The following is a 24,038-nucleotide window of genomic DNA, read 5'->3' as shown; positions in this document are numbered from 1 at the left end:
TAAGAATAAAGTAAAATAAATAATCTATAAAAATGTATACAGATATAAACAGTAGAATATTAGAAAATACAACCGCAAGAAATCAGAAGATATTAAAATAAAAATAAAAAACTAATGCAAAAAAACCTGGGATTAATGAAATAAAAAAAATAAAAATAATATATCTATAAGAACAAAAAGTCTCTAAATTATTATAAAAAGCAGAACATACTATCAGATTATTACAATATTCGCTATACACAAGGATTATATATGTTAATATAAATATAATTAAGATAATCAAGAAAGAAGAAAGTCTTTGAAAGTTAAGACCGCTAAAAGCTGCCCGAAGGCGGAAACAAACAGCAGAATATCAACATCACAAAAACCACAAGTCTTTACACATTTCATAATTATTAGATATATTATTTAAAAATTGAAAGATATACCATAAAAATATTATAGAAAAATAAAAATATATTCTAGTATTAATATGATTTTATATATTCTTAAGTATACAGCTGTTAAAAGCTATAAATAACCTATACACCGTACAAAAAAGAGTTGTATATATAGACAGAAAGATAAAAACAGTAGAATAAGAAGACCAAAATACCATTAGCGACAATCCATATATATAAAGATATAGACTATTACTTTTAGAAATAATATATTTTACAATATCATACTATTACTGATAGAAGACAAAAACATTAGATGATAGATAATATCTAAACATATCAATACTACTACCACACTTAAGCACCATATTCTGTATTATAGTATATTAATATGAAATGATTAGTAAAATGACAAAGTACTAACTACCATACCACTTTTGCATAGAATAGGCTGAACTTAGGTAGATGCCACGGAGCACCCCGAGCCTATTGTAGGTGCTAAGTTTAAGTTTTTCCGCCCCTCTGTAATTGAAAATAATGGGAACACCTTCGTCTGAGTTTGTCCCACATAGCACCAACCCTGAGGCATACATCTGGGCTTCCCAAAGTGATTGTTGTGCTTTCAAACACACGAAGTACTACTCATCAAAGAGATAGATTCACAGAATCTTAGGGCGTGTGCACTGTTTCTCAGCCGGAGTAAGCGACAGCTTTATCCGTTAGGTGCCTTGGAGTGACAGATTACATAAGTATCCGTGCCGAACTGGCTATAGAAGGTATGGGATACTCCAGCCCAACTTCTGGACATGCAAAGCGACAAATTATAGACTGACTTATTCATGCCATGAATAAATGAAAGGCAGCCACGGCTCAAACAGCGGGTCCAGCCTCAAGCTGACCGAGTGTGCGATTATAACCCGGTGACCCAGTGACCACGGTACGGCGCTCAGGGCCATTCACACCGCGGCTTTGCCTAGGAGTCCGCGGGCGAAAAGGACCTGAAGAGAATAGGCCAAGTCTGCTGCTGCCTCGACCAGGCCGTAGCGCTATTTCAGCTGTGTTATCTATATCGTGGCCGTCGTCAACGCCAGGCCTTCGCCATTGTCCGAGTCGGGAGAAGGCGGTCCTGAATGTCGGTAGCACTTGCCGTGCGCGCGGTGACACTGTAGGAGGCCCAGCGCTACTGATTCGGCCTCCACCCAAGAATACAGTTTGAGGATAAGCTGGCACGATGAGACGACGGCCGGTGCTTTCTTGGTCGATGGCAGATTCACGAGTTTCCGCACGTGGCTTGGGAACATAGTAATCCGCCTTGCATAGTGGACAACAAGCTCTTCTACCTGTTAGCCAAGGGTCGACACATGAGGCATGAAATGCATGGCCACAGGTGAGCCCACGTATGTCATCATCGTCCTCAATAGAATCAAGACATATGGCACAGGTGTCACCAGGATTCGCCAGAAGTTCGGCGGGAACAGCCGTACGTATTTGATTTCCGACGTCGTCATCGTCATCGTCCGTGGGCTGGGAGGACGGTCAGCTAAGAGCAATATTTTCCAAGGTTTGGTACTTTCCCTGACATGGGTTTGAGTTCCGACAAATCCAGAGCTCCCCTTTTCCGCTTTATCTAGGGGCACCTCAATACGTGGGAGTTGTTCTTTGGTCCGAGACACAGCGGATTCAAGCTGTAGATTATCGTTCAGCTGTGGTGTTGGCGCGGCAAGCGCGTCAAAAGATGCGGTAAAGCGGCCATGGCCATCATCTAGGTTAGGATCACCGACAATGGAGGCTGCTACACCACCAGCAGTAGAGAGACCTTCGTCAGCGCGGGAAAAGCGCCAAGCTTTGTATTTGACGAGTGGGAAACGCTCGTTAACCTCGTCCATACTCATCAACTTCTTTTCGCGCCGTCGCCGATGTGTCCGAGGCATGGCTAGTAAATCTATGGGTTCCCCTGATTCTTCACCGCGAATTTGTCGGTTCCGCTGATTATATCGGAAACAATACTTGACTCCAACGATGATCCTATAGCAGCGATTAATCCCGCACAAGTATCCCAGCAAGAGCGACAGGAGCACACCATAGATTTGTAAAAACAACACCGAACCCAAGTGCAACAAAGAATAGCAATGGTGAGCTTGTAGGGCTGGTATTGTTACTGGCCCCATTATGATCAGTGTTGGTTGCACTGGGAGATGAAGTAGTTGTTGTCGAAGACATCTTGTCCAAGGAAATGTAATAAAGTTAAAGGTATGAGAGGTATTGCCTCTCGCAAATCAAGAAGGCAAACCACGAAGAGTCAATTCAGAAGACAGTCCGTATAATCATGGGAGGGGGGAGGATTCCTTGTATGGTATTAATCGAGTCAAGGCTACGCCTTCAGACTGACATTATAGTCTCAAAGGACAAAACCCACGGTGGCAATGCAGCTCATCTAGGCGGAGACCACAGGGGAGGAGGGACGGTGGAAGAAAAGAGCCACAGTTCAGCACTGATTCAATTCAAGGTAAGAATCTGAAAACCCTGTCCAGGCATGGAGGAGACATGGATCGTATGCGCCGTACATTTACCACTGGAACAAGATCCTAAGGGAGGGTTCCTCCACACCAGGCTTGCAAATGGCTGAGGTTGCAACAACAAGTCACGAGACAAGTAGTAATATGATATTAGTTAGAACGGTGCCGCAATGACTAACTTACAGCCGGCCTGTAGTTAATTACTGTACCCATTTATGTAGTCAGCAGGTTTTATCCTTCTGTTCACCTCGCTACACCCACAGTCGCTAAACATCCCATTACAACAACATGAGACAGTAAAAGAACATTGAGGCGATTTCGGAAAAATGCTCAGTTTATGCCGGTTAGATAATGTACTACTCATATAGATCGGAAAGTGTAAAGTGGGGAATGATGCAAATTTCCCAAGGCTAAGACCAGAATGTACTTGTTGGTATTCCGTAGTTCTGCAATCTTGAATTCTAATGTCTTGTGCGTGTTAGCGACAAGCAGAGTGAACTCAATACTACAAACATAATTCCGCCCAGCTTGGTTTGCTCCATATAACAAACGCGGGGGAAAGAGAATTAAAGTCAAGCATGGAGCAGGACACTAGCTTCCCCCATAAAGATGCCAACCCAGTGGTTTTCTTCGATGTGGCCCTAGGAGGTAAGTCGGAGAGGAGTGTTTCTAATTTGTATAGCCAAGTCACACCCATGAGCTGGGGCAGGCTCACCACGGAAGTACCATTTATGTTTTAGGTCAATGTCAGGTTACTAAACGAGGAATCTAGGGGAGCCTCTAGGTCGTATCAAGATGGAGCTTTTTGCGAACGTCACTCCGCGCACAGCAGAAAACTTTCGTCAGTTCTGTACTGGAGAGAATAAAAACTCCCAGGGGCGATCCCAAGGATTCAAGAATTGCAAATTTCATCGCGTGGTTTGTCCAAATTCGAGTTTCACCTCTTGTGTTCCAGAGCTGACTTGACTAAGATCAAAGATTTCATGATCCAGGGAGGTGATTTTATCAATGGCGACGGGACAGGTTCCTGTACCATATACGGAACTCCGAGGTTTGCCGACGAGAATTTTTCACTTAAGCATAAACATGCAGGCATGCTAAGCATGGCGGTATGTTTCTAAACCTTTGACGTATAGCGAGCTTGACTACTAACAATGCAGAACTCCGGCCCTAACACAAACGGGTGCCAATTCTTCATAACCACTACTGCCACCCCGTTCCTCGATGGTAAGCATGTTGTTTTCGGCCAGGTGGTGGACGGGATGGAGATCGTGCATATGATCGAAAATACACGCACAACCAGAGACAAGCCCAACCAGGATGTTGTCATTATGCAATGCGGCGAGATGTGATGAATTGTAGTTCGTGCTGGAAAGCAATTACAAAGCTTAAGAAACATCCGTACTGACCACTTTACAACATTCAAGTATTTGTGACTAAAACTGGGAGTAACGTTGAAGAATTATGCTTGTCAAAGACATGCATCCCTCGTGGGAGGGAAGGAATGTGAACAAAAGCACAAGTAAATCTGGCAACTTTTGATGGCCAAACATAAAACTGTAAACATTCTAGAGTTTGAACTTAGTGATATAGTCGCATGCCAGATTTATGGCTTCATCAACCTTATCAGGGTTCACGCCGTTGCCAACAGAAGTGGGACCCTTGCCTCCAGCCTTGCCTCCGACTGCACTAGACACAACAGTGGCCCACTCCGTGGCAGAAGCGCCTTGATCACTTGTTGCCTAATGATAAGCATTCAAGTTAGCCGCACAAGAAGGAACTTGTCAAGAAAGGAAAGCGAACGGCAGAAGTTGGGTTCAGGGGGGAGCGTCTACCTTAGAGACATGACAACCATGTGCTACACGGCCTTGCTCTGGGCTTGCAGCCAGGACATAGACGGTTTTGTCAGACAATTTTGCCTTGACATAATTAATCGCTTCGCTGACAGCCTTAGCGTTGGCGGAAATAGGAAGCTGAGCCACAAGCCAAGACTTGTCGCTGTTTGCTGGGTCCTGGAAATAGCTAGTAACACTTTCGACAGCGGTTTTGGACTCAAGCTTCTGCTGCGCCTTTTGGTCATCGAGAATCTGTTTATTGATGCGAGCGAAGCGTTCTCGGAAGCCAGACTTCTGGAGAGCTGAGATTGACAGCTGATTCAGCTCCGCCTGGATCTGCTTTGCATCCTTCTCTTTATCCGAGCCAAGGGGCATGGCCTCAAGGCGATCGAGACGCTTCCTAAAGTCCTCTGCAAGGCGCTGTACGGTGTGCGCATCTTCTCCAGTGACAGCAATGATGCGGCGAATCCCTTTAGCGATACCTCCTTCTTCGAGAATGATGAGGTCCTTGATATCACCTGTTTTCTGCACGTGGGTTCCACCGCAGAATTCAATACTCACTTCATCCCATCTCGGATCTTTCACATTTTCTAGGATCTCTCCAATCTCCACTCCAACAGAGACAACACGGACAGGATCGGGATACGTTTCCCCAAATACGGCCCGGACTCCTGAAATTTGGCGAGCAGTAGCGAGAGGAACCTCTTGCGAGTAGACCGCACAATTTTGACGAATATACTCAGTCGATATCTCCTCGATTCTCGCCAGATCTTTGTCCGTTATAGGCGATTTGTAAGAAAAGTCGAACCTAAGCTTTTCGGCCGCAACAAGGGAGCCCTTTTGCTCGATACCGTCACCCAATACTGACTTTAGCGCGAAATTGAGGATATGTGTGCCCGTATGATTATTGCGAATTGGCCACCGACGGAGTTCGTCGTACTCGCAAATAACCGTATCTCCAACAGCTAGTGACCCATATTTCATGAAACCTGTGTGAAGGACATAGCCAGCATAAAGCTGAACATCACCAACCTCAAGCTCGGCTTTGCCATCAATGATAATTCTGCCGGTGTCATTCTCTTGCCCACCCTGCTCCGCGTAAAAGTTGGTGCGGTCAAGAATAATTCCAAGTTGTTCACCGTCGGATATGTCTGCGGTGGACGAGTGGAATGCTTTACCTTGATAGATGGCCTTCACTTGGGCGTTGATGTTGCCCTTGCCAAACTTGGCCGTATCGTCGGTCTTGGTAACGTCACTCATCATTTCTAGCTTGCCCAAGTCATGAACGTCCAACTTGACTGTATCGGCTGCCGCTTTTTTTTGGCCCTTACTCGCTTCCTTCGCTTTGAGGCGCGCCTCCTCAAATTCCCTATCGTCGATCTGCAATCCACGTTCTTCTGCCATGATGCGGGTTAAGTCGACAGGGAAACCGAAGGTATCATACAGTCTCCAGACGTCGGCGCCATGAAGTTTCTCATCCCCTTTGGCCTTGGCTTGCTGAGCATAATGTTCAAACTGGCGCTCACCACGATCGAGTGTCTTTGCGAAAGACATCTCCTCCTCGTCAAGGATTTCCATAACGTCAAACTGCTTTTTCTTCAGCTCTGGGAACATGTCGCCGAGTTGTCTCACAATAGTAGGGACAAGCTTCGAGAAAAAGCTTCCAATCTCCACCTGGAAGTACTTGCGAGCGTAGCGTGCCCCTCTACGCAACACTCGGCGAATAACATACCCACGGCCCTCGTTGTTGGGCATCACGCCATCTGAGATAGCAAACATCAGGGTACGGACGTGATCTGCGATGACACGGTACGCAGTATCTATGCCGTCGGCGTCGTCGGCGCCAAATTTCCCGCGATATTCGCGGGCTCCGGTGACATCCTTGATAACCTGGAATAGAGGTGAAAAAACGTCCGTGTCATAATTAGACAGCTTGTCTTGCAGTACCGATACGAGTCTCTCGAATCCCATCCCAGTGTCGACATGCTTGTTGGGAAGTGGCCGTAGAGACCGGTCTGACTCGCGATTATACTGTATGAAGACGTTGTTCCATATCTCAAGAACGTTGGGGTCGTCTTGATTGACAAGGTGGGCAGCATTACGTCCACCAATACGGTCATAATGGATCTCACTGCAGGGTCCACAAGGGCCTTGATCACCCATTTCCCAGAAGTTGTCCTTCATGTTTCCAGGAAGAATGTGATCTTCTGGGACGCCCACGGATTTCCAAAGCTCCTTCGCCTCAAAATCGGGCTCCAGGCCTCCTTCCTTATTGCCTTCAAAGTATGTAACGTAGAGGCGCTGAGGATCCAGTCCATATACTTTGGTCAACAACTCCCAGGAATAGCAAATTGCCTCTTTCTTGAAGTAGTCACCGAAACTCCAGTTACCGAGCATTTCAAAGAAGGTCTAAATAGCAGTTAGTGATTAGCATCGAAGTATGTGATCGTTCTAATTCGGGACCCTTACATGGTGATAACTGTCCTTGCCAACATCATCAAGGTCCTAGATTCAGTGGAGTTAGCAAGTCTGTTTCGATAATCGAGTGCAGTTATATAAGATTGCAATCACATTGTGTTTTCCTCCGGCGCGAATGCACTATATAGTAGAATGATTAGCACGGCAAGGCGCAGCAGGGATCAGGAAAGCATCCGCCACCTTCTGAGAGTTGACTGCACTTCTAAGGTTGGCAAAGTCGGATTGAGGATCAACTGTGCCCAAGAAGATAGACTTGAACTGGTTCATTCCAGCATTGGTAAATAGCAGTGTTGGGTCGGCGTGAGGCACAACAGGCGACGAGGGAACTATGTGCGCCCGGGAGGTATGAGCTAATTCGAAATGTTTTCACCAGAGGAAGTCATATTGCTCACCAAATGTATGGCCATTTCCCTTAAAATATTGGAGAAATGTATCTCGAACTTTTTTGGACGTCCATTCCACCGTTGGCGGGTCGCTTGAAGCCATGCTGAATGATCTTATGTTGAGCTTTCCTGTTGGTTTGTTCCAAGGCGGGGGTGTGTGAAGGTGGTAGAATATTCTGGGTCTTGACCTAAAGCACGATAAAAGATGAGTCAAAGCCAGTTCCCCGTCCCACGAGAACCTGTGGATATTCATCAAGAAATTCGCTCAGTTAATACATCCTTCTTCATCCAGCAACAAATAATGGGCTCGTTTGTCGCTTGACTTTCCGTGTCTTACGTCCAATATAAAGCAAGTCAAGTACCCTGTAGCTGATGGCATTGCAACCTGGTTGTGTGGGCAATTATCGCGGGAAAAAGCGCCCCGCAGAAACTGATCCTGACAATGACCAGCCTTTGACAAAAAGGTTCAGTCACCTACAATTAAGTAAGTACATGACGCCTACCCTTAACGCGATGAGCAACATTAATTCCGGGAAATACTCTGGAAGATCATGTCACTGATGAAAAAAATGTTTCTAGCTCCTCTGACACTTCAAGATGACACCTTGGGCCGGCCAAAGCTCGCCACGTCTCATCAGAGCGATCGGATGATGCTTGATGATACCAATCATACAATTTACATACATGACTTGGAGATGGAGCTACAAGATCTTGAAAGTTTGGACAATGAAGTAACATTTCTGTCGGGTGTGGTTGATACACTGTCTACAGTTCCAAGAATGCTGGTGGCCGACGACCAGGCTCACTGTACAGAGCTGGTACTTTACAGTGAGCCCGTACCGCTTACAGCTCCAAAAGAAGATGATAATGTCCGCAAGGCCCTTGTTGCTACTAGGGAGCGCGCCCGGCAGAAACACCATATGAAGCACGGTTCCCTACAACCTCATCAATCAATTGTCCCGAATCTTGTTACAGGCAGATGTGATGGTATTACAGATCCGATGTGCTACAATGAGAGAATGGAAATTGACACAAACAATTAATACCTACCAACACGGTGTATTATATGATACACCGGTACCAAGCTAAATCCCAGGGACTATTGCTAGACAGATACTAGAGGCGGTAACATAGAACCGGGCCACAACGCAGAACCGGGCCACCCGCGTTTCCACCAAAACACCCATGCAACGCGTTCTTATTCAATAATTTGTATAAAAACAATTTTAATTTTTTTAAAATAACCAGTAAGTATTAATTTATATATAAAAACATATAACTGACTAATACGTAAGATTAGAGATCTTTAAATTCTAAGACTATTTATAAAATTGCTTTAAAATCCTTATTACTGTTATACAAGTTCTTCTTATCTCCTAAATTTTTTTATGTATTAGATTATACAAGTTTGTTTGTATTATCTTTTTCTATACTAGGTACTATAAACTGGAAAAAATCAAAGCTGGAGTTTAACTACTTATATAGAGAAAATTAATATAATAATTAATATTATTTAAACCGGTAAATTTAGTATATTATGGCTATTGCTGATATATTTACCGTCTGACGGCTATTATTCCTACTATATATTATTTTGAACAACTTTATATTGTTAATTTTTATAATTTATTATACTTTATCTATTAGTATTCCAGTTTTTATAGATTTTCTTTTTGAAATGATTAATTTTAATATACTTAATTCTATAATTTATTTATGTTAATTAGTAGTATACTTTATTTTTATTTTTATTATCTAAATTTTTAGTATATTTGAGATTTTTTATTTTTTATTTTTAATATTATATCTATACATCTTTTTATCTCTTATTTTATAAATAATTCTAATTTTATTAATTTCTAAATTATTTTTAGTAAGCCGTCGGTTGTCTTCTCTTTTTCAATAATATATTTATTTATTTATATATTTATGGATTCTCATATTTCTGCCTTTTAAAATTATTATTAATATTATCTTTTTTATTAATATAAAAGACATTTTAGTATCTTTTATTTAATTCAAATAATTTTATTTTTTAGATATAACTTTTATTTTTTATACTTATTCTGTTTTTTTATTTTATATTTTCTATATTTATATTTATCGGGTTTCTATTAGTTTATTATCTTTATTTATTTTTTAGAGAATAATTATATTTCTATAAACTAATTATATTGATTTTTTATTTTTTAAATATTCTTAATTTTCTATTGAATTTTTATTTGTAGCAATTTGGTTGGTGGATATTTAGGTGGTATCAATTCTGCTCTATTTATCTGTCTTAGCAAATTCTTGTATGTAGAAACTTCTATCTAATTCTATTTATAAAATAATTATCTTAATATAATTGATTTTATTATACTTCTACTTATCGGCTGCAACTATTATAGTTGGTAGTATATCCGGTAATTTAAATATATCATACATATATTTCTAAGAATTGTATTAGTTTTTTTATTATTTTTTTGTTTCTGTATTTACTTTTTGTTATCTTTATATTTTTTAAATATTCTGTAGTTATTTTTTATATTTTTAAGATTTTTCGGTCGCGTCGTGGTTCTGCTAGTTGATTTTTCTTAATTTTTCTGTTTATAAATCACTAGATACTGCAAAAAACTTTTGATTATATAACTAGCTAGCCGAATCGAGTTCTATATATATATATTTATACTAAATCTAAAAGTTATATTTATTCTACTTTTTAAATTTTTTATTATTTATTATTTATTATTTTTATATTTTCTGTTTTTTATCATTTTTACTTTATCTTGTTATTATATTTTATTTTTTAGTATTTTATTTTTTTAAACATATTCTGATTATATTATAAATATAACTTATCCAGACTTTTTGTCTGTAGTATTATTTCTTATTTATATATTTTAATCTTATAAATTTGTCAGTAATATTTGTTAAAGTATTATAAAATTATTATTAACTATATATTAAAATTTATATATTAAATAGTTTATTTTTATTATAATCTTTAGCTATTTTATCTGTAGTATAAATACTAGTATTTTATTTTATATTTATTATATTATTTGTTACTATTTATTTGCTTATTTCTAATAATATTCTGCTGTTTGTTTGTATAGCTGTTTTTCTTACTACTTTAGCAGTAGAACTTTAGACCTATTAATTCTTTTTATTGTTTATTATTTCAAATAATTATAATTATATTAATTAATTATATTAAACTTTATTTATAGTATATATTAGTATGTTCTGCAGCTGTCCAGATATATTTTTAATATATTCTAAGAAATATACTATTTTATTTTTCGTCTTTACTAATGTCTATGTTTTTTAAATATTTTATAAATATTTTTTTTATCTTTTATATTTCATAATTATAATTCTGCCGATTGTTATAATTTCTGTATATTTTATTTTTTTATTTTATTTTTTATTTATAGATTACCGGATTTGCTAAATTCTGTTTTAGTTACTTAACTAATTAAACTAAACTTTATATATATTTATTATCTTTAAAAAATTTTTATTATTCTATTTTATATTTATTAATTAATTATATTATATTTAACTATATTTATATGTATATTTATTAGTCTTAATATATTTCTATTTTTTTATTTAATTATTTATTATATTTAAATACTTCTGAATGTATATCTAACTTCTATAATCTTAATATCATTAAGTTTATTATTAAAAAATTCTAGACTGGTTATTTATAACACCCGATGTTAATATATTAATATGTATATCTGGTTTAAAATCAATATATTAGATTATATAATTTTATATATCTTTAATTAGTATGTATCAAGAATAATTTAATAAAAATATTATTTTATATTTATTATATTACATAATATTTCTATTTTTCTATTTACTTAAAGTTATTTATGATTATTTTTTTAGAATATTAACAGATCTGTTTTAACTAAAAATATATATATATATTTTTAAAAAGTCTGATTATTTCTCTAAATCCGAGTTTGAACTGTTTGTACAGTAGTTTTAAAATCTAACATTTTAAAAATATTAACTAATTATTTTAAACTATTTGTTTTTCTAGTTAGATCTATTTAAAATCTATAATTTATTTGTCGATATGAATCTTTTTTTATTTATATATTTTATTAAAAATATTTATTAATTTGTTTTGTAGTCGACTTAGTTCTAAACTATAAATATACTATTAAAAATTATTTTTATATTCTATTAATTCTTAATTATTTAGACTTTCTGTATTTTTATTTTTTAATATTAATATCTTTAATATATATAAATACAAGAAACTAATTTTTTTATATTTTAAAATTAATAATACCAAACGCGAGAATACTTTTTTATCTCTAAATAAGAATTTAATTATAGCTGAAGACAAATTAATAATTCTAAAATAAATTTATAAGAAATAAAATAAACTATTTCTTTTATATATTATTTTATTATTTTATTCTTGTTATTTATCTTTCTGGTCTATATCCAAGTTTAATATTTTTTATTTTTATATATACAGTTTCTTTATGTAGCATTTTTTATATTCTAGATTTTCTAGATTTAATATATTTTATTATAGTTAATCTAGAACGAATCTTTTACTTAATTTATATATAAATCTATTTTTATAAACTTTTTTTAGTATAGTATCTTTTAACTAATTTTCGTAGTATTAATTTTAATATTAGTTTACTAAATATTCTGTCTGTTCTATCTATATTAATATTTGTATTTATATTTAGATTTTAATAAATATAAATAACTGAGCAGCTTCAGTCTATTTATATTAGTAATATTAATACTATTTTTAAATAAATTTTTAATTATTTCTTTATACTTAAAAATAATATTTAGAATAATTTTTAGTATAATATATTTTCTTCTATTTTTTAGTAGTAGTAGTGGGCTTTTGTTTAATAATATATTTAAAAATCTTTTTTAATATTTATATTCCGATAATCCGAATATTATCTACTGTATTATTTATTTTAAAAAATTCAAGCCTGAAATTATTGGTTTCTTTTATTCTAATATAGTAGATAATAAAGTAATAAAATAAATTAGTAAAAATATATATTATAAAAATATAGTTAAGTACTGTTGAGCATTTAATTAAAATAAACTTATAAGCCTTTTTTAAAATATTATATTAATCTAGTATATAACTAAACTGTTAATATTCAAAAAGATTTAATATTATAAATAACTCTTATTAACAGCTAGTTTACAAAAAAAAAGATTAAAACCAAATATATTTATAATAATAATAAAGTTAGATATTATATATTACAGCTTGTCGAATATTTAAGCCGGGAAATATATTAATTAATTTACTTAAAATATAATATATTATACTTGTAGTAGTTAAATAAATAATATATTTAATTAAATTATCTATTTATGAAATTATTTTAACTTCTATTTACTAGTATAATTAAATTAACTAAAAATATAATTCTAGATGTATTTCTTAAGCAATTCGATCAGTAATAATATAATTAAAAAAATCTTATCTATTTCATAAAAACACTAATATTTACAATAATTTTAGATTTTGTAATTAAAAATAATTCTAAAAAAAATTATTAATTCTAAAATATACGGAATAATACTAACAGCAGAAATTCCCGGAATAATAAATTAAATGATCAAATATTATTTTATTAAAACTAAAATTAATATAAAAATTGTAATATTTTTTAATAATCTTAATAGTTCTAATTATATTAGTAAAATAATTAAATATATTAATAACTGTATTAACAGCAACTATATTAGTAAAACTATAATAATTAGAATATGTAATAAAACTAGTGTTTTTATTAACTATTTTTATATCTACCTCCGAACGTGAATATAACTATAGATAATTAATAGTTATAAAATGAACTATATTGATTTTAGAATTCAGTATAAAATTAATATAGTTAAACTAGTAATAACTGATTCTAAAATAATTATTAGAATAATTAAGATAAGTATAATAATAATAATTATAATAATTATTAAAATATATATACTATTATTATAGATTTTATTTTATTTAAATTCTAGAAAAAGTTTGAAGTTCTAATACTAGTATAATAATTTTTATTCATATAATTATATTTTCTGTATAAGCCTGTTTATATAGAATAATCTTTAGAATATTCTAAAAAATATTTATTAGTTAGATTTATTGAGAAAATACTTGATAATATAATATATAATAGACTGTTTCTAATAATCTTTATATAATCTAAGTTATTACAGATAATTCTACTAATAAATATTTTATTTTACTATTTTTAAAAATAATATTTTTTAAGTATATAAATAAATATCTAAATATCTTATAATCTTACTATCTTGTATATTTTATTTTGATTAATAATTTTTTAGTTTATTATAATAAGTATAGTCAGACTTTTCTGTTTAATAATATATTATATAAATATTTTTCTTAAAATATAATAGATATTTTATTTATTGTTTTTATTATTTTTATTATTTTTATTATTTTTATTATTTTTATTATTTTTATTATTTTTATTATTTTTCTTATTTTTATTATTTTTATTATTTTTATTATTTTTATTATTTTTATTATTTTTATTATTTTTATTAATTTTATTATTTATACAGCTGATATAACTTCTGTTATTAAATTTATGTCAAGGAGCGGGCTGGCGTCTGGTTCTTAGTCTGGCTGGATAATAGGAATAATAGCTCTAGCTGGATAATTCTCTATAACTAATTTTCTAGATTTTTTACTAGCTACTAGATTAGATTATTTTTAGATTTATAAATAAAATATAGCTTGAAGAGCTATAAACAGAATTAAAAATAGATAAATAATTAAAAAGATTATAAATTATATATAAAGCAGTCAGAAAGAATAATTAGATTATTAAAATTATTAAAATTATTAGAATTATTAGAATTAAATAGACTAAATAAATTAAAAAGATTAAATAGATAAAATAGACTTATTAAATCTATATTATAATAATATATTCTCTTTCTAAAACCGAGCTCCGTTAAGATATAAATTATAATTTATTAAAATAACAATAATAAAAATTTTTAACTATCTGGCGGATATTCTTTAAATATTAAATTAATTTAACAGTTAGATTTAAACATTTAATTTATTTTTTAATATATATTAGTTAGAAGTAATCATATTTTCTATAATTTCAAATAAAATTAAAAATATTTTTAATCTTCTATTTTTTTTAATTTATTAATTTTTATATAAGATAGTAGAGATTAATATTAGCCTAAAACTAGTCTTTTATTAATAAAAATAAACAAACTAGTATTAAATATAAGGTATATTTTTATATTAAAAAATAAAATTAGTTAGTAAATATACAAGGTAATAATTCTTTAATTTTATATAATTTTAGAATATTCTAATCGAATTTCTTACTGGATATTAATATTTTAATATAATAAATATTTAATTATATTGTCTATTTTTTTTTAATTTTGAATCAATTTATATTATTAATTTATTTATTTTATATATTAGATTTAAATAATAGATATTCCTATTTTAATAAATTTAATAATAGCTTGTATTTTTATAATAAATCAGTCTGTATTTCTAGTAGCTGAACTATGTAAAATTATTTTTAATTTAAAATTTATATAAAAATAAAAACTATAATTTATAAAAAATAAAATAGTTTTAATAATATTAAAATAGACAGTTATATATAGAATAAATTCAGCTAGAAAAAACTACTAGCTTTAATTATTTTATAAATAATTTATAGAAGCGCGCAGATATTATTTAAATATTATATTAATTTTTTTACTTTAGCTATTAGTTTCGGAATAATATATTATAAAAAACTTACTAATAATATTTAGTTATTATATTAGATATTTTTAGAATTTAAAAATAAACTGGGATTTTTTATTTAAAAAAATAAATTAAAATAGATTATATAATTTTTATATATACTAAATATATATAGTCGTAACAGCGGCAGTATTAACAATAAAATTATATAATATTAAAAATTATATATTAAATAATTAATAATTATTAAAATAATATTATAGTTTTAGCTCTTAGACAGATATATAATAATATCTATAAATATTTTTTACTATACTTATTTAAATACTAACAGAGACTTTAAGATTTGTTATTTTATTTTTTAAATAAGATTACTTTTTAATAAATATAATAGTTTTTTATTTATTATTTTATATATTAGTAGATATTAGGATAGTAGTATTTATAAACTAATAACTTATAAATATAAATTTTTTTAAAATATTTAAAAATAGATTTATTATAAACTAACTATATTAATTCAGCTTTAATCTATTTATTATTTAGTATTTATAGTTAGTTTTTATGTTAATTTTTATAATTTCTTTTATATAATATTAATAATATATCTGAATAACAGTTCTTATTAATAGTTAAAGTTTTTAATATTTTCTAATTTATTTATGTTTTTTATAGACTATATAAAAAGATTTTTATATTTCGGACAGAAATTATAAATTTTATTTATTTTTAAAAATAATATTTTTTTAAATATATATAATGAATACTAGCTTTGTTTTAAGTACATTTTTAATATTTTTCAAAATTATTTTTTTTATTATTTTTATTTTTCAGTAAAGTCGGACGGGGTATTAATAAATAAATAAAATTAATATTTCTTTATTTAAAAACTATTTAGCTTTAATATAATAAATATTTTTTTTCAAAAAAATTATTTAATCTTCTAATCGGACTGTCAGGCTTAATACTATATTTTTTAAATTAGTAAATAATCTTAAAATTAAAATGTAATAAAAAGTTAGATTATTCGACTTATTAGCAGTTTAGTAATTTAATAAATATAAAATTTTTTAAATTATAGTAGTCGGTAATAATTTAAATTAAAAATAAGATTTTTTTTAATTTGGAAAAAATAGTAGATAATAACAAGTAGTTTTTTATTATAAATTTTATAATAATATTCAGCAGATATATACTTCTTAAAAATTATATAATTAAAATATAAGATTTTATTATTTTTATACTAAAATAGTACTTTTTTCAAAATTTAATTAAAAATATTAATTTTTAGAATAATATTATGAGTTTAAACAAATAGCTGCAGAATCGGTATTCTAATAAAAAAAAATTTAAATATACTAATTATTTTCTAACAGTTTAAAAACTAAATAAACAAATTATTTTTCTTTATTAAATATATAAAAAAAGTAGTTAATTTTAAAAAAGTTTTAAAATAAATTGACGGTAAAAGTTACTAAAATCTAAAAAAATTTATATATTAGTTATATATATTAAAATCAATTATTTAACTATAGTTTTAATTGTTTTAAAATTTATATAAAACTTATTATAGCTTATAATTAGATGTAGAAATTTAGTTTTAGATACAGTAAACTTATATTTAAATAATATAATATAAAATTCTGCTTTTTTTAGTTTTTATAAAATATAATAAATATATTTAGAATATTTTCTACAATTATAACTATAAATCAAAATATTATTTAAATAAATAATATAAAATATATTCAAATAGTTTCTTAAAATATTATTAATATATTATTAGAATATAATAGAGGCTCTAATGTATTTAAATAATATTATAAATATGTTATATAATTTTAGGCGGATTTGGAATATAATAAGATATTTTTAATTTTTTTAATTCTCATATTATTATAGATATTAATAATATCGATTTTTATAAAGTATTTTATTTTTTTTAAATTATTTAGAATTTTCTTTTTAAGCGGAAGCAGGTATTTATTTTTTATCAAAATAATATTTAAAATATAGTAGTTAATATAAAATCTTAAATCTTTTTTAGACTTTTTTATAAATAATATTAAAAAAATAACTAATAATAAATTTAAATAAATAATTTTTTTGTAAGATTTTATAGAACCTATTTTCTTAAGACTTATAATTTATTTTAGAATATTTTATAGAAAAAGCCAAACGGCAGACTCTTTTTATTTTTTAAAATAAAAATATAATTATATTTTTAGTATAAAAGTAGCTTTTCAGTTTTTTTAAAAAAAATATTTTTAAAGTTTTTAAATTTTTTAAATAAGATCGGTTCTTTTAGTTTATTAATAATTTATAATATTTTATTAATCTAATTTATTATTATTATAAATACCAAATAATTACGGTATATATAAACAGTATATATAATTAATAAAATTAAATAAATTATTTTTTTATTAAAACTTCTAAAAATATAATATTCTTAAAACAGATTTTTATTAGTATATTATATAATATTCTGATTTTTTAGAATCTTAATAAAATATTATAATAATTTTAGTACTACTGGCTAACAAACTAAACTATATATATATATTAATTAATATAGAAATTATAAATTTTTAGCTAAAAAAAATAAAAATAATCAGATAATAAATAAAATAAATAATTCAAAAAATATATCTTTTTTATATAATTATAGATTTTTAGAATTATTTATATATAATAAATAATATACTCTAACTTTTTCTATCAGCTGTTAAATTCTATAATTATTTTATAAATTTTTAAAAAATATAATAATAACTAGTACGTTTTTATCCAGCTTTAATTTATTATTTTTAAAATAGAATATTTAGTATTAATTATAATATCAATTAGGACTTTTATATTTCCGGGATTTAAAATAATAAAAATAATTATTAAATTATTTTTTTAGAATTCTTTCTTAACAGGAATTTTTTTAAATATAATTTTCAAAATAATATATAATTATACTGAAAAATTAGCCTGTCGGCGGCTTAAAATAAACTTATCTTTTTAACTATTTATTAAAATTAAATAAATATAAAGGTTCGGGCTGTAGCAGAAAATAAATTTAAAAAATTTATAAAATCTATAAATAGATTTAATTACTAAAAATAGACTTTATAAAATAATAAAAAAATAAGTAATATCTCAGAAATAAATAAATATAAAAATGTAAAAATAAGAAATATATAAATATTATTTATAATATTTTAATATTAGGCTTAAAACAAGTTTTAATAAAATAATAATTTAATTTATGATAAAAATATTTTTTATAATTATAGTAGTTGGGTTTTTAGCAAAAAAACCAGCAGCATATTATAAATAAATTTATAAAATTATATTTAAAAATAACAAATCCTTTTATATAATTATTATTCTAAGATTTATATTAGTTTTTAGAATTATAAAATACAGAATCAAAAAAAGATTTTTAGAAATAATTATAAGCTTCGGTATTGTACTATAAACAATAATTATTCAAAATCTAAAAAAAATAAATTAAGTCGCGGTAATCTTTTTTAAAAAGAATATTAATTAGAAATATATTTTTAAAATCTCAGCTGATATAGTTCTTAAGTATAAAAAAATATTTTAATATATATATACCTTTCGGACTAATTATTTAAATTTAGTAAAAAATATTATAAAGTTGCGGAATTCTTATCTTAGTCGGTATAATTTATTATATATAATTTTAGTATAATTAGAATTATTGAAAAAATAGTCAAGCAGATATGAAAATTAATAAAAGTATTTAAATTATATTTTCCTTTTTCTAATATAAGATTATATTTAAGTATATAATATTTTATTTAAGCAGCTGATTATATATAACTTTTAGATAATAGCAGTAGTATATTAATTAGTATTTATATTTATTTTTTTTATTTTAAAAAATATATCGGCGAAGATTAGAATAATTATTCTTGAATTTATTAAAGTCGGATAGATATTCGGAAATAAACAAAGTTTTTAAGTGGATTATAACTATTTATATATTTTTGTTTATAATATAATTAGCTGTTTTTATTAATAATCTATATATTAAAACTATTAAAATTATCTTATTCTTATTATATACTTAGAATAAGAACTTTTCCATATTATTATAATAGATTATATGAATTCTATTTTATTTATCTAAAAATAAATATATTTATATTTAAAGTATTATTATATCTATATTTATTTATATATTAATAATATTATTTTTATATTCTATATATTAAAGAAATGTCTTAAATATTCTAACTTAATATTTTAATATTTTAAAGATATAAATTTTAAATTACAATTTATAAAAATATATATCGGCTTTCTCTATTATGTTTTGAAATAATTTATTAATCTTTTTGATTTTTTATTTAACTATTTTTAAATCTAAAGTTAAGATTATTTATATTCTTTATCTTTATTAACTATTATAAAACTAGAATGTTTTCTTGCTTACTAGCTGATTATAATATTATATTAATTAATATATATAAAAAACCGCTTTTTTCTAAGATTAAGAGATATAAATATTTAAGTTTAATTTAAAGATAACCGGTCTAAATAATTATATTTAGTAAAAATTTATTTTAAAAATATAAATTATAAATTTTATATTCGAGGAATTTAAAGTATTACATTTTTTATAATATAAGTTTTTTGATTTTAAATATTTAATATATTTTAATCTGAATAGTTAAATATATATTAATCTTAATACTAGCTATAAAAATATATATTACAATATATTATATTAGTTTGGATTATATTTATACTAATATTTTAGAGCTGTCTGTACAAATAGTAGTAAAACTAATTTTATTTTTTTTTATAAATTTTAATTATATTAAAAAAGAACTACTAGTCTACGGAGCTCAAAGTTCTCTACTTAATATAAATATTTTAAAAATAATAATATTTTATTAAATTAGTTTCTTAAAATCTTTCTATTATTATATATACTAATTATACTAGTATTATTAGTCTTAGTAAATAGATTATATTTAATAATTTATTTAAGAACATAATTTTTAAGTTTTTTATTATTTAGACAAGTTGAATACTGTAGTAGATGCTTTTTTAAAATTATTATAAAAAATATTATATATTATTTTTTCTATCTTAAATAGATAATAGACTATTATTTATAATTTAAAAGATACTTCGGCTATTATATAATAAAACTGTAGTTGTTTATTCTATATATTTTATCAAGATTAGTAATAAATTTAAATATTAAAATATAAATAATTATATCAAAAATCCTTAAGTAAAGAAAATTATAGTTATTTTTAAGTTTAATTTTAAGATTTATCTATTATATTTTATACAAAATAGACTTCTATATATAATTAAATATATTTTTTATAATTCTAATACTGGTAAAACCTTCGTCAATTTTAATAAGAATAAAATATTTATTATTTTAAATATTTAAATAGATAAATATTTTAAATTAGTTGCTGTAGATAGTAACTATTTTATCTTTAAAAAAGTATGGATATATCTATTTTATTTAATTATTTAGAATATTTTTAAAATTATTTATAATAATAATAACTACTGATTCTTTAAAAAATATAATCCGGAACTTAGTAGTCTTTGTTTTTATTAAGATTTAAAATAATTATATAACTATGTCGACTAATATTCCGAATATAATAAAAAATAACTTTCTTATTATAAGCTATATAGTTTTCTATAATTAATTATTTTAACTAGTTTATTTTATATTATTATAATAAATTTTCTTATATTACTTTCTACCGTTAATATATTAAAAGTTTTTTATTATTAACAAATCTTTTAAGCATGTTGGTCTAATCTTCGGAAAGTTAATATAAAAAGTAAAATATTGGGTTGATACGGATTCGTCGGGCTTTCAATCCGGATGCCTATATTATTATATTGCTTACCCCTTCTTTTTATATAATATATTGTTCTAAGATCCTTTAAAAAAGAAGATTTCTTAAGAATTAGTCTTAAAATTAATAAAAGACTATTTTTAACTATTTTACTTATCTTATCTAACCAGTATATCTACTATATTAAGTAATTTCTAATAATTTCTAATTCTTCTTACTTTTAGTTATCTAATAAAAGTAATATATTATATAATAAATTTCTATTAAAATTATTTTAAGATACTTTGTTTACTTCTAAATTATATTATTTAATCTAAACAGATATTTAAAAAGTATAAACTATTATTTATTAATTAAAATAGTTAAAATAATTAAAAAATATATTTAAATATTATAAACAGAATTTAGAAGTATTAAATTTTTAATAAAATTATAATAAAATTATACTAGTTTAACTTCATCTTCTAAACAGAAAAAAAATTAAATTTAAAAAAATCTTTATTTTTTTTCTTTGGTTTAGTTTATAACAGAAAATAGAGTAGATTTATAATTTATAATACATTTTTAAAAAAGCTTTTTAAAAGTATTAAACAGAAAATTAAAAAATTCTAGTTATAATTAGTTATTTAAACTCTATTTATCAGCAGAAATAATACTAATATATTAATAGAAAGTTTTTAAAAAACCGTCGAAATAGTAAAAGATTATAAAATTATTATATTTAATAGACTTTTTTTTAATTTAAAATATAATTATTTTATAATCTAATTTTATAAAACAGCTTAAACAGACCTACCAGTAAACTAATTAGAATTTAAAAAACTTTTATTCTTACTTAAATATTTTAAATTATTATGTTAAATCTAAATAAAATAATAAATATATATTAATATTTCTTTAAAGCTGGTACCGGAACTTAATTAATATATTTATAAATATATATTAAAACTACCGAACTTTTAAGAGAAAATAATATCTATTATTATTTTTTATTAAAATATATTAAACTGAAAAAAAATAAGATCTAAAAAGATAAAAATATTACCTAAATAAGACTTTTAGAGAATTCGAATTTTTATAGTCTAATAATAAGTTTTTTTTATTTAAATCTTCTTAAAATAGAAGAAATTAAAAAGAAAAAACTTTTTATTATTATAAATATAATAATAAATATTATTTAGCCAACCGATGCTTTTATAAAAATAAAAATAAAACTAAATTAAAACTAATAAAAAAAGAATAATAGTTAAAAAGCTTTTATATTTTTAATAAACTAGTTTAAAATAGAAACTATTATTTATTTGAGAAATATACTCGAAATTTATATAGACTTAGATTTATATACTAAAATTAATTTTATTAGTTATTAATTTATTTAGTAATTTTATTTAAATATAGTCTGTCTTATAATTTTACTGGTTATTATAATTAATTATTTTATTATAAATTTTTATAATATATAAAAAGTTCTTATTACCGCTACTAATTTAAGAGAAATTATATAATTATTTATAAAATATTATATAATTATTTATTTATATAAAATTGACAGTAGTAGTATAATATCTAAATATTAAAATTTTATTTTTATATAAATTTATAAAAGTTTACCAAAATCTTATTTATATTTATACTATAATTAAACTTTTAGAAAATATCTAGCTATTAGAAGATAAAGTCTCTTTAAATAATTTATAAATTAAATCTAATAAAATTATATTATTTTTTAAACTTTAAGATTTTATAAATATATTTTTTTTAATTATTTTTAATAATTTTCTTTTTATAGACCCTCGGACTATACTATTAATTTAAAAAATAATAAAAATTTATTATATAGATCTATTTATTTTTTATTTTAAATTAAGCTTTAATCTCTTTTTTATTATATTAATAGAAATATTTAATTAAAATAAATTTAATTTTCTAAAAGTCCTGTAAAAATTTTTATTTTTTTATATTAAAAAAGAATAAAGATCTCTAATTATATATAAATTATAAAAAAATTAATAAGATTTTAGTTAAAAATTACTATTTTTTATTTTTAATTTTAAAAATTCTAAATACAATTACAGAAGCTAAATATATTTAAAAATTAAATATTTAAAATATATATTATTAAATCTATATTAAATAAAAAAATAAATAAAAAATAATTTTTTAAATCTGTTATAAATATTTTAAATATTTAATTATATTTTTTAGATTAACTAATACTTCAGCTATATTTTAAAACTCTATTTATTTGACTTTTTATAATATATTAAATATTTTCTGTATTATTTCTTTAAATAATATTTTTATTTTTTTAAAAAACCGTTCTTTTTATACTCTTTATTTATATTAAATATTAAAATATTCATAAAAAATAAATTTTTATATTAAGCTATTAAAGTATACTTTCTATTAAAATTATATTAAACTTTTAGAATATATTATATTTTTATATAGTATATTAATAGATTTTTAATAAATATCTAATATTTTTATATAGCTGATACCAACTATATATTATAAGATTTAAATATTCTTAGAATTCTATAATTTTTATTAGTATTTTATTAAAAATTATTTTTTATTTATATTATTATTAATCTTTTTCTTAAAAAGTATTCAGAATAAAAAAGAATCTAAAAAAATAATATTAACTAATAAAAAAATAACAGTATTCTAACAGCTTCTTTATAATTTTAAAACTATATTTTTATTAAGATATTTTAATTTTTAATATAAAATCTAAATAAAAATAAATATTTTTAAATAAAATATAATAAAAATATTATTCTAGCTAGATAATTATAAAGTATACTACTTTATTATATT

The 24,038-nt window shown here is 25.5% G+C and overlaps 4 protein-coding genes across 4 annotated transcripts; 2 read left to right on the top strand and 2 right to left on the bottom strand.

The window, feature by feature from the left end:
• Window positions 1-751: 751 nt before the first annotated feature.
• BO95DRAFT_493918 (uncharacterized protein) lies at window positions 752-2,600 on the bottom strand (the record flags this gene model as incomplete). Its single annotated transcript, XM_025590776.1, has 3 exons — window positions 752-1,904; window positions 1,961-2,405; window positions 2,461-2,600. 3 exons carry the CDS (start codon window positions 2,598-2,600, stop codon window positions 1,251-1,253), a joined length of 1,239 nt encoding a protein of 412 aa, XP_025443448.1. The 3' UTR covers window positions 752-1,250.
• Window positions 2,601-3,413: 813 nt separating this feature from the next.
• Window positions 3,414-4,305, top strand: cyp3 (putative peptidyl-prolyl cis-trans isomerase). The gene is made up of 3 exons (XM_025586209.1): window positions 3,414-3,814; window positions 3,868-4,005; window positions 4,057-4,305. The coding sequence occupies exons 1-3, from the start codon at window positions 3,692-3,694 to the stop codon at window positions 4,246-4,248; spliced, it is 453 nt and encodes a 150-aa protein (XP_025443447.1). The 5' UTR covers window positions 3,414-3,691; the 3' UTR covers window positions 4,249-4,305.
• A 74-nt stretch (window positions 4,306-4,379) lies between these two features.
• BO95DRAFT_91838 (alanine--tRNA ligase) lies at window positions 4,380-7,998 on the bottom strand. Its single transcript, XM_025592330.1, has 6 exons — window positions 7,602-7,998; window positions 7,390-7,535; window positions 7,297-7,329; window positions 7,201-7,236; window positions 4,732-7,140; window positions 4,380-4,638 (listed from the first exon to the last, which is right to left on the bottom strand). Exons 1-6 carry the CDS (start codon window positions 7,843-7,845, stop codon window positions 4,465-4,467), a joined length of 3,042 nt encoding a protein of 1,013 aa, XP_025443446.1. The 5' UTR covers window positions 7,846-7,998; the 3' UTR covers window positions 4,380-4,464.
• A 2-nt stretch (window positions 7,999-8,000) lies between these two features.
• BO95DRAFT_335331 (uncharacterized protein) lies at window positions 8,001-8,500 on the top strand (the record flags this gene model as incomplete). Its single annotated transcript, XM_025581930.1, has 2 exons — window positions 8,001-8,061; window positions 8,172-8,500. Coding segments are annotated over 2 exons (390 nt in total), but the record flags the coding sequence as incomplete, so codon positions are not given.
• Between the last annotated feature and the right edge of the window lie 15,538 nt (window positions 8,501-24,038).

This window comes from Aspergillus brunneoviolaceus (assembly GCF_003184695.1).
Source record: "Aspergillus brunneoviolaceus CBS 621.78 unplaced genomic scaffold BO95scaffold_24, whole genome shotgun sequence".
Classification (NCBI taxonomy): Eukaryota; Fungi; Ascomycota; class Eurotiomycetes; order Eurotiales; family Aspergillaceae; genus Aspergillus; species Aspergillus brunneoviolaceus.
The sequence above is the reverse complement of the archived record's forward strand: the minus strand, read 5'-3'. Positions and strand labels throughout refer to the sequence as shown.

Coding starts and splice junctions, on each gene's coding strand:
- BO95DRAFT_91838 (XM_025592330.1), bottom strand. CDS start 7,845: ATGAATATCCACAGGTTCTCGTGGGACGGGGAACTGGCTTTGACTCAT. Junction 7,330..7,389: donor GTGCAGTCAACTCTCAGAAG/GTGGCGGATGCT, acceptor TCTACTATATAG/TGCATTCGCGCCGGAGGAAA. Junction 7,141..7,200: donor GCAAGGACAGTTATCACCAT/GTAAGGGTCCCG, acceptor ACTGCTATTTAG/ACCTTCTTTGAAATGCTCGG.
- cyp3 (XM_025586209.1), top strand. CDS start 3,692: ATGGAGCTTTTTGCGAACGTCACTCCGCGCACAGCAGAAAACTTTCGT. Junction 3,815..3,867: donor ATTGCAAATTTCATCGCGTG/GTTTGTCCAAAT, acceptor GACTTGACTAAG/ATCAAAGATTTCATGATCCA. Junction 4,006..4,056: donor CAGGCATGCTAAGCATGGCG/GTATGTTTCTAA, acceptor CTAACAATGCAG/AACTCCGGCCCTAACACAAA.